At 40.3% G+C, this 11,231-nt stretch overlaps 1 protein-coding gene and 1 long non-coding RNA gene across 2 annotated transcripts; both read right to left on the reverse strand.

Moving 5' to 3' along the window:
* Positions 1 to 2,358: 2,358 nt before the first annotated feature.
* On the reverse strand, positions 2,359 to 3,394 carry LOC134678042 (uncharacterized). Its single transcript, XR_010100156.1, has 2 exons — positions 3,314 to 3,394; positions 2,359 to 2,602 (listed from the first exon to the last, which is right to left on the reverse strand). It is a non-coding gene; the product is annotated as an uncharacterized LOC134678042 (long non-coding RNA).
* A 1,528-nt stretch (positions 3,395 to 4,922) lies between these two features.
* On the reverse strand, positions 4,923 to 10,453 carry LOC134677782 (uncharacterized). The gene is made up of 5 exons (XM_063536210.1): positions 10,069 to 10,453; positions 8,506 to 8,569; positions 6,753 to 6,996; positions 5,718 to 6,026; positions 4,923 to 5,006 (listed from the first exon to the last, which is right to left on the reverse strand). Exons 1-5 carry the CDS (start codon positions 10,277 to 10,279, stop codon positions 4,923 to 4,925), a joined length of 912 nt encoding a protein of 303 aa, XP_063392280.1. The 5' UTR covers positions 10,280 to 10,453.
* Positions 10,454 to 11,231: the final 778 nt, after the last annotated feature.

Below are 11,231 nucleotides of genomic sequence, written 5' to 3' on the forward strand. Positions count from 1 at the left end.
ATAAATGTAGTATATTTTTATTTCTTATATTTGTAGTATATGTATTTTATTTTATTTTTATTATTTGTTTTATTTTCGCACCACCCGTTAACTTGAATTTGTTTCGCCTTCTCACTATCTGAAGGTTGTCTGGAAGAGATCGCTGTTTAGCGATAAGTCCGCCTGTTGTTACCTACATATTTGTACCTGTTCATACTTTTGTACCATTTCTTTTGTAGTGTGCAATAAAGCATTTTATTATTATTATTATGTGTCTCCTTTTGGATTTCACGGGCCTATAAATCCCGGTCTTTTGATAGGCTTGCGTGGGGATATAGATCCAACACGTAGAGGCCCCTTGGAGAGTTTTAATGTCATGTAGAACGCCTGCTGGAACCCGTTCACAGGCGCAACAATAGACACCCATGAACCGGTCGCAGCAGGCATTGGGACTATTGTAGAAAAAGTGAACAGTATTCCGGTCTATGGATTGATGTTTGGGTGGACAATGAGACTGGGCTATTGTAAAAGAGGTCCGGACACCTGCCATAACAATGTTAACACCGTCATCGAGGCAGGCGGTGACTCGCCGCTGACTAGATGGGCCCCTGAAACTGCCGTCGCGAAGACGACCAGGAGCAACATCGGTGTGAGCGGCTCAGGGGTGTCGAGAGGTGTGCGCCGCTTTCTACCCAGTGACTGTTAACAGCCACTGTGCCAACTCGCGTCTTATGCATCTTTCACTTCCACCCCTGGAGCATATAGCTCTAGCGACTCCTCTCTGGACGGCCAATGAAGGCAAGCCAGAGCTGAGAGTCCTGCGGGTCCCCTTGGGGTCCACTCCGACCGACGAAGACACGCCGGAGACGGAGACCCTGACCGACTCTCGGGAGCACTCGGGTCCGTGGGGTCGTTACTCCCCAACAGCTCGCCACAAGCTGCCCTGCGGGCTTATTATTATTATTATTATCGTCAAAAATATTTTGATAAAATATTAATAATACTTAGGTACATACTTACTTAATTCGATTTGGCGATTTCGTAGAAAAAATGTGACGTCACACTAGGGGGGAGGGGTTTGCCAAATGTGACCAAGTGTGACAAGGAGGGGGGAGGGGTCAAAAAACCTAGAAATTCGTGTGACGTAATTAATGGATGACCCCTTATACTCGTAAAAGGTCTTTGTCAACTTGTTCGACAACACTCGTAACCACAGAGAAATATAAGTAAGCAAACAGTGGTAACTCCATACGTCACTTTTCTTACCATAACCAGGCGTGGCTCACTCCGCGATTTCGTCGCTTTGCTACAGGTAGCTAAAAGTACATCCGTTCGACCCCAATTTTGGGGTTTGCCATAAGCCGCGCGTGGCGCTGTCGCCACCTAGCGGCCATATCTGTGCTGATCGTGACAGACACGTTTTGTTAGAGAGTGAGTCTTCTGTACCTAGTACTATTATTTATTCTGTGCCAAAACGCGAATTATTTCGTAGTCGACATTTAGCCTCCATACGCACGACAGCTTTTTCAACGCGCGTTAAAAAAGCGCTTGAATCTGTCTGCACTCTAAACTCGACTTAATGACCAAGGCTTAAAGTCGAAAATCCAACAACGCTTGATAAAAAGCGCCAGCTCTGTCGTGTGAATACATACAAGGCTATCCATTTGTGTCATTCAAACGCTTTTTTAACGCGTGTTGAAAAAGCTGCCGTGCGAATGGGACCTTAGCGTCAAGTAGCGGAATCTATTAGTACTGCTAATACCAGTAGTAATCAATAAATAAATAACTTCACTGACAATTTGACTAATTTTCCGTCAAAAAGATTTTTTGTTGTAATTTCTGGTAATATTAAAACAACAAAAATTTATTACATTAAGACAATCATAAGTACATAGGCAAAGGGTTAGGTAATACATATGTGGGTAGGGTAGAAAAGTGGTTTCAATCGATGTGTGGAAGGGCGGCACCGTCGTCGAACCCAAGCCACCTGGCGGTCGACTTAAAACGGTGGCGTGTGCCTCGGATACACATGCTGGTGGTGCGTTTTTGTTGTAATTTTAATTGCCTGATTTACCATTGTCCAATATTGGACGCTTACTCGTACATTGAGGTTTATACTGGCTTAATCGTATAAATGCCGCTGGCGTGTGAGTGATTTTGATACCTATGATGGCTCCTCTACACGATGGGCCGACGCCGGCCACTCCAAGGGACGCAGCCATGCGGTAGAATGAGATAGCAATATCACTTGCTCCCTCTAACGCATGTGTCCCTTGGAGTGGCCGGCGTTGGCCCATCGTGTAGAGGGGGCATGAAAAATGACAGCCAAACGCTTATATGCTGCTTTCACCTTGGAGGCCATAAATAACAAAAACAGTAAAATTTGTACAAATTTAATTTTTATTTTGTTTTCCCAATAAGCTAATTTCCAATTCCAATTTTCTCTTCTTCAATTCATAAATGTCTCTATCTTCTCTCCTCTTCTCTTCCAAATGCTGCAGTTTAGTCTCGAATAATATCCTATCGTATTCTCTGGTACACTGTATTGCTTCTAATTTTGTTTCTCGTAATTTTTGATTTCTTTCATATTCCGTGTCTGCTGGTTTGACTCGTTTTCGGAAACCTGAAATAAATATACATAAAAGAGTCTAAATGTAATGTGGTTGACGTTTAAAATAACACTTGCACACATGCACAGTCTGGGCTATCAAAATGCCAACTTACCTTGGTCTAACTTATTTTTTAAATTATCTATTTACAAACAACTAAAGCATTTATTACAACAATCATAATAAATAAATAAATATCATAGGACATTTTTACACAAATTGACTAAGCCCCACGGTAAGCTCAAGAAGGCTTGTGTTGTGGGTACTTAGACAACGATATATGTAATATATAAATACTTAAATACATAGAAAACAACCATGACTCAGGAACAAATATCTATATCATCATACAAATAAATGCCCTTACCAGGATTCGAACCCGGGACCATCGGCTTCATAGGCAGGGTCACTACCCACTAGGCCAGACCGGTCGTCAGAATCATAAGTAATACATAGGCAAAGGGTTAGGTAAGACATATGTAGGTAGGGTAGAAGAGGGGTTTGAGTCGATGTGTGGAAGGGCGGCACCGTCGTCGAACCCAAGCCACCTGGTGGTGGACTTAAACCGGTGGCGAGTGCCTCGGATGCACATGCTGGTGGCGCGTATAACGGCGATACTGATCCTGCATCTCAGCCAGCCCAGTATGGTGCTTAGAGAACGGTCTAACACTTGCACAGTCTGGGCTATCGAAATGCCAACATGGCCTGGTCTCACTACTACTTACGGGGCTGTGAGCCGGTGTGCCGTGATGCTCTAGAGACCCTAGTCCTGGGCAGAGACGGCGGACTCGGGACTAAATCGATCTGATAACACAAAATTTCTACATTGTATTTTTATAACTTTGGGGTCATCAATTAATTACATCACACGTTTAGGGGGAGGGAGGGGGTCAAGAAAATGTGACATATTGTGACATGGGGGAGGGGGAAGACACAAACTTTGTGACGTCACTTTAACTTCATCAGTAACCGAAAATTTATTTAAATTATTTCATTCGCTGTACATTTAAATAACAAGGTTTTAAAACGATAATCGTCTTTATTCGTTTAATTTTCTTTCCTAAGCAGTTTTGGGTACTAAAATTACTAATATTTATATCGTCAAAAATATTTTGATAAAATATACTTACAACTAAATATAATTAGGTACTTACTTATTTCGATTTGGCGATTTCGTAGAAAAAATGTGACGTCACAGTCACACTAGGGGGGAGGGGTTTGCCAAATGTGACCAAGTGTGACAAGGAGGGGTCAAAAAACCTAGAAATTCGTGTGACGTAATTAATGGATGACCCCTTTTTATTATGAATGTTTTGTTTCTTTTTAAAAATAAAAAATGTCTCACACTACATACTAGTATACAGAGGTATTACAGTAAGTGTACAAATACTAAGCTAAATGTGAGGGTTAGTTGTTTGGTTTTGAGTAAAATATCTACAAATAAAATAATGAAATTGTATACAAAATTAGAAGAAAAATATAGTTCATAAACTTGTCAGATTTCTGTGACGTGCTTTGTTGTTTTATTTTATTTTTAAACAGAGTCCCGTTTTCGTGATTAGGGTTCCATACCCAAAGGGTAAAACGGGACCCTATTACTAAGACTTCGCTGTCCGTCCGTCCGTCTGTCTGTCACCAGGCTGTATCTCACGAACCGTGACAGTTGAAATTTTCACAGATGATGTATTTCTGATGCCGCTATAACAACAAATACTAAAAACAGAATAAAATAAAGATTTAAATGGAGCTCCCATACAACAAACGTGATTTTTGACCAAAGTTAAGCAACGTCGGGAGTGGTCAGTACTTGGATGGGTGACCGTTTTTTTTTGCTTTTTTTTTTGTTTTTTTTTTGCATTATGGTACGGAACCCTTCGTGCGCAAATCCGACTCGCACTTGCCCGGTTTTTATATTTAAGTGTATAACTACCTCAGAACATTCCACTGGTATAGGATCGATCACGATGGCTGTTGAATGCGGTTCCTGAAATGTTAATAAATAACAAATATTATATCCTCCTAAGGTCCAAGGTCCTACCTATAGTACCTCATCAGTTCGATGAAATTTAAATCCTATTCAATTGGAACAGAGTCGCTTTTGCTTTGTTTCGATCAATTTTCCACCAACGAAAAGTCAACTCTACTCCTACACTGCAGGTTCAAATTTCAGTGGCAAATTTTGGATTTTTCATTTGTATGGCTGGGCCTTAGGAGGTTAAGACAGAAACACAAATTACACAAATTTGTGTTTTAGATAAAAATCGGTTAATTTATCATAGGTTCATACTGAATAGTTTTATTATGGGAACAGTGCCTCAAAAAAATTTGGCTGTTTCATACATCCCGCAAGAGCCGGTATTCGCTGGCGAACACCGAGCGAGCGAGCTTGGGCGATAATGGTGTCATGGCTTTGAATATCTAGAATATACAGGGCGTCCCACGGCGATGCCACATGGAGGGAAAGTACCTTAAATATCATAGATAGCATATTTTGCTGAAAGAAGACTTCATTTTATTTTTTAAACTTAGTAAAGTTGCATTCATACTTTTTAAATTTTTTTTTGAAAAAAAATGTATGGAAAAAAATTATCGCGTCATTGGAGGAAAAGTACCTTAATTATTGTAAATGAACATCTTACTGAAAGAAGACATTATTTCAATTTAAAAAAACAAGTTGAATTGCATTTTAAATAATTTCATGGTTAAACCGGGAATCGAACCCGCTACACGAGAAAAAAAAATACCTTGTAGCTTTGTCATACCGATCGAAAGGCTTATTTTTTTACCAAATTTTTCTCGTGTAGCGGGTTCGATTCCCGGTTTAACCATGAAATTATTTAAAATGCAATTCAACTTGTTTTTTTAAATCGAAATAATGTCTTCTTTCAGTAAGATGTTCATTTACAATAATTAAGGTACTTTTCCTCCAATGACGCGATATTTTTTTTCCATACTACATTTTTTTTCAAAAAAAATTAAAAAAGTATGAATGCAACTTTACTAAGTTTTAAAAATAAAATGAAGTCTTCTTTCAGCAAAATATGCTATCTATGATATTTAAGGTACTTTCCCTCCATGTGGCATCGCCGTGGGACGCCCTGTATACACTAGGCTTTCCTCTCTACTCACCACGTTAAAAGGCTGTTCGTCTACATCAGCGAACTCTTCTGGCGAGACACAGTTGTTCGCTGTTGTGTTCAGCGAGACACCGTTGTTCGCCGTTGTGTTCAGCGAGACACAATCGTTCGCCGTCGTATTCAGCGAGACACAGTCGCTTGTGGTTGTGATCAGCGAGACACGGTCGTTCGCCGTTGTGTTCAGACAGTCGTTCTCCGTCGTGAGCAGCGAGACACGGCTCTCGCTGTCGTTGTTCGTCGGCGTCGCTGAGCGAGGTATAACGACGACTTTCGTCAGGCTGTTTGCTTCTGATCGTTCTTTCTGTAATTATATGACGTAGCTAAGTCGCAGCTGGTTAAATTAGCCAGCAAACTGGATGCCTGGGCCGTTCATTAAGCGTCGGCATCAATTTGAATGGCTGTAGAACAACCAGTCAGCAGATTTAATGAACGGCCTAAGCGTCCAATTAGTAGGCTAATTTAACCAAATGGCTATGACTATGACTGCTATGCTACATGGTGGCCCAAAAATACGTTGGCAATTTTTTTACTGCGGCATATTTTTGCTGCGGAAATTGTTTTTCGCGCCTAATTCTTATAATAATCAAAAAAATCTAAAAAAAGAACATAATCAAGGTTAATGTATATAGGTACATCAAATAGTGGAATATATATACGTTTGTATATGGAGAAGCGCTTATCCACATTGTCTTACAAAAGCTTGTAAAAATTACTAAGGGCCACTAGCACCATTTACTAACCCGGGATTAGTCAGTTAAACATGGAGTTATTTTTGTAACTCTAGTTCTATATTCACATACAAGTTCTTGGCAATGCTAACAAAAATTTTGTAACTTTACATACTTAAGTAAGTATTACTTAACATGCCTCCAACATATCAAAAAAGAAAAAACTTTAAAGCAATCAAAGTCAAATTTTATTCATCCACTGGTCTATTACCACTATTACCAGTACAATTTGTGGGTTAACGGTTTAACCGGTTAACCCCGGGTTGGTGAGGTGCAAGTAGTGCCAACTAGTAACTAACCTTTCTTCTATTCCTTTTCATATTATCCAGCTTCGCCTGTAATTGCCTCAATGTCCTCTTATTCGTCGACACCGCATTAAACTCTGCCTCAATCTTAACCCAAGTCGCTTTTTTCTTCATATTAGTTGCTGAGTCCGTCTTCTTGTTGAACATTATTTCACTGTATTTGTCGATTATGCCGTGCAATAATTGGCATTCTTGTTTGGAGAAATTGCTTGAACGCTCTTTAGCGCACCAGATGGTCCTTAAATAATTAAAATAAAATATATAAATATTATAGAGACATTCATACACAAATTGACTAAGTCCCAGTAAGCACAAGAAAGCTTGTGTTGTCATGTTGTGGGTACTCAGACAACATTAGTCAGGAGTTGTGAGTTTGGTAACTGGGATATAAAACACAGAATAAAGATAAATAAGACTGTACATATGTTCGAATTTAAGCTGTTGTGAGACATACTAACATTGAATAATTTTACGGTGTAGCGGTTTACGGGCGAGCCGCAGTACGCGATACACGGCCGTCGTGAACGCTGCTCGCACTGTTAGTGCTTGAGAAAGGAGACCTCATAGGCTCTCCGAAACATGTCGCGCGAGTGACTAAAAACAAGTGAGTCTAAACCGTAAAATTATTCAATGTACATTATGTTGAAAAGAATAACAACATATGTACAGTCAGCAGCAGAAGTTGCTAAGCGGGCGAGTTGTTCGAAATTATTTCGACGCGACTTTATTGTTAAGAGAATAAGAGCGTGTCGAGGTAATTTTGAACACCTCGCCCGCTTAGCAACGTCTGCTGCTGACTGTACTGTACAGTCAAAGAATTTAGTTTCCGTACCATTTTGTACAGTCAACTGTAAGAGTATGGTTGTAGTCAATTTATTATGTTTATATACTTATTTATTTAAATAATACATATTGAAATTACATTAAAATTAAAATCGATACAACTTATTCAAAAATATGTCCCATAGTTCTTAATTCGCTGACATAGGAGCTATTGGACATACTTTTGAGATGATTAGTGCACCCATATTTATACAGTTGACTGTACCTTGTCACAGTGACAATCAATATGAAAGTCGCTGGGTACTGTCGCACACACTGTTAACTGTACTTCTGTGGACCGAATGCCTTTTGAAATAAGGTCCACCGATGTACAGTGTGGGCGATGGTACATCAATCCTCATACTATTGGCATTGTGACAAGGTGCATACGATATGGTACTGAAATTAAATTCCGTGACCATATTTGTAAGTTTTAGGTTCCAATCAAAAAGTAGCAAGAGTGGTAAGGATATTGTGAAATTAAATTAATTGATTATTAAAATCACAAATATATGGCTGTTTTACTTATCTTGCTATGAATTTTCCTGACTTTTTAAGCACTTAGCACCATTTTTAGTTAAAAAAAGTATTGAACATTTTTTTTCAGTGTTGAAATTAGGTTTTAAAACCACTTTTTCACTTATTTGGACAAGGAAATATTATTAAAAAGTCAATTCTTTAATTTTTTAAGACATCTAGCAGCATTTTCACATTGTCCGATCCGATATCGGATGTAGGATCCTACATCCCCATAGTCAGTCCACTCAGGGGCGCGCCCGGGCGCAGTCTTTAGTCGTCACACACACTACAATAAACATTATGCTTACACATACACACACAAACTTATCGGTCTGACAGCAGCCAGCCAGAATATTGTTAATAGACACCATTATCTGTGAGACTCAAATAATAGTATGTAACATACCTGCGGTGGTAGCCAGGTGTGGATACTCGGAGAGGCTCTCCGGGCGCTTCGGCTGCCACTGGCTCTAAACCAGAATATTTCATTTTTAAGTAACCCCTTATAAAAAAAACCGGTCAAGTGCGAATGAGACTCTCGTTCCAAGGCTTCCGTACATAAGTCCGACTCACGCTTGACTGCACATTTCTAATAGGTTTTTATGTCATCTATAATAGGCAAAGAACTATTTTGGGCATTTTTTTCAAAATTTTATACCAAGTAGTTTCGGAGATAAAGGGGGCAGGGATGGTTATTTTTTGGCTATTTTCTTAAATAACTTCTAACCTATGTATTTTAAAATTATAATAAAAACATGCCCATCTTTGGGTCACTAATTTACATACATGTACCAAATTTCAACTTAATTGGTCCAGTAGTTTCCGAGAAAATAGGCTGTGACAGATGGACAGACAGACGCACGAGTGATCCTATAAGGGTTCCGTTTTTTTCGTTTGAGTTACGGAACCCTAAAAGATAAAAAAAAGTAAAGTACACTGAGTAGTTATGCTAGTTACCCTTTTAAATGTTCATAAAAAGATCTTTCATATATTTACAATAAAAATATTAACCTTTACCTCAAGTGACATAACTTGAAAACTTACTGAAGCTAAAACTAAAACTGATTTATACAGTCAAGTGTAAAAATATGCACTCATACTCAATCTCTCTCTCTCTTTAGCCTTTTTCTACCCTTCGGGTGTAGGCCTCCTTCATTTTACGCCATTGGTCACGGTCTTTTGCAACCTGAAGCCACTTCTTCCCCGCAGTCCTTTTGGTGTCGTCGTCCCAACGCATCTTGGGTCTACTTTGGGGACGCTCAATAATATGTCCCATAGCTTTTATATCAACGAATTAAGAACTATAGTCATATTTTTGAGTAAGTTGTATGCACCCATATTTTTACTCTTGACTGTACCAAGAAAGGCATATTTACAAGCAAATTAATAAACTCAACAACAGGACTAACTAACTACTACCAGGCGTGGCTCACTCCGCGATTTCGTCGCTTTGCTACAGGTAGCTAAAACTACATCCGTTCCACACCAATTTTGGGGTTTGCCATAAGCCTACCCTACATTACCCCTCCGGGAAATAGGCGTGATTATATGTATGTATGTATGTATGTATAAGCTGCGCGTGGCGCTGTTGCCACCCAGCCGCCATATCTGTGCTGATCGTGACAGACGCGTTTTGTTAGAGAGTGAGTCTTCTGTACCTAGTACTATTATTTATTCTGTGCTACTACTTCAACTCCTTATTTCTGTACCTACCACATTTCTAGCAAATAAATTTCTAACAATGTTTAGACTCTTATTACTTATTGATTTTCTACATTTAAACAATGACATATAAAAATAAGATGACTTTTTGATTTAGATTTGTACCAAAAACACGTATTTTATATAATGAATGAATGAATGAAATTAATTTATTCCAGAATAATAAAGAACCAGCGAGAAATATGTATTCAGCATACATATCCATAATCCACTTCATTCTATTACTTATAATTTTTTATTTACTAACCATTTGAGCTGGACTCTGCGGCAGCCAGCTTCATATGAACAATGCTGGAGTTTACATTCTCCTTTTTAATTCTTTGGTCAGAAACATGAGCGCAATCATCTATACTGTTTCGGCTTTCATTTTGATCCAAATTATTACTCCCTGCAGCGGGTATAGCCCAATCAGGCTCTGCTTTTACGGATATATGATATAGCGACATCGTTCGATTCATTCAGACATAGAAAGGTAGAAACTTGCTTTGCGCGGTATTGTACATATGACGTTACACAGTTTGTAAGATGTAGTTTGGAATTTAGAATGGTTTTTAAAGTAGTGTTGTCAGAATTTAGGAGTTTTAGGCGCCGTAATAAAAATAAAACGAACGGCAAAAGATCCCGAGACTATGCTCAATCCAAACTCAGCCTCCTTGCGGATCATACGTGGTCCAAAAGGAGCCGGTCACAAGCCCGGGTAAATGAGGAGTGCACTGGTCGTGTTGTCGTCTTGGGGGAAACCCCATCATGGCAACACGCCCCAAAACCCCCAGGGTCAAGGTGGGAGGACGTGCCGAGGGCCCTCACAGCCGGCTGTGGGCAGCGGGGGGTTGGTGCTGATTGGGCTCGCAAGCGGAAGAGGGGAGGGGGAGCAGGGCCTGTGATGTGTCTAGTGGAAGGGGAGGGGCAGTTGTCGAGGAACCCCGGGGTGTCGCGGAGAGATGCCCTTGGGGTGAACCGCTTCTGCTCTAAACCGGAAGCTGGAGTGGTGGGAAACATGTGCACAAGTGTTCGCCCCGGGAGGTCATGAGCGACTTCCTTGGGGTAAACCAACGTGCACATTCCCATCACAATGAAGCAACACAGGAGCTGCTCTTTCATGCTTGCGAGCTCACTCAGCATAATCGCTGTCGCTAACGACTATGCGTAGGGGAGTGGCGTCACTGCGTAGGAGTAAATGTTGCTGGGTATAGGCAAGGGAGCACTGCCGACCACCCTAATTTTAGTTCTTCCCACAAACTTAAATATTGCATGGATAAAGATTTAAAAAAACAAAAACGCAAAAACAACACCGCGCAAGCGGAGAAGAGACCCGTAAGGGTAGAAGTGCGTGAGGGCGGGAAACCAGCTGAGGGACCCCCGACCGTCTCGAAAGAGCGGGAGGGCGGGAAGCCAGCTGATAGACCCCCG

The sequence above is a fragment of the Cydia fagiglandana genome, chromosome 27 (genome assembly GCF_963556715.1).
Source record: "Cydia fagiglandana chromosome 27, ilCydFagi1.1, whole genome shotgun sequence".
NCBI lineage: Eukaryota > Metazoa > Arthropoda > Insecta > Lepidoptera > Tortricidae > Cydia > Cydia fagiglandana.

Excerpts from the sequence above, each read along its gene's own strand:
- LOC134677782 (XM_063536210.1), bottom strand. The coding sequence starts at position 10,279 with ATGAATCGAACGATGTCGCTATATCATATATCCGTAAAAGCAGAGCCT. Across the intron at positions 8,570-10,068 it reads CGCAGAGTCCAGCTCAAATG|AGCCAGTGGCAGCCGAAGCG; the intron begins GTTAGTAAATAA and ends ATTCTGGTTTAG. Across the intron at positions 5,007-5,717 it reads ACGAACAGCCTTTTAACGTG|ATATTCAAAGCCATGACACC; the intron begins GTGAGTAGAGAG and ends TGTATATTCTAG.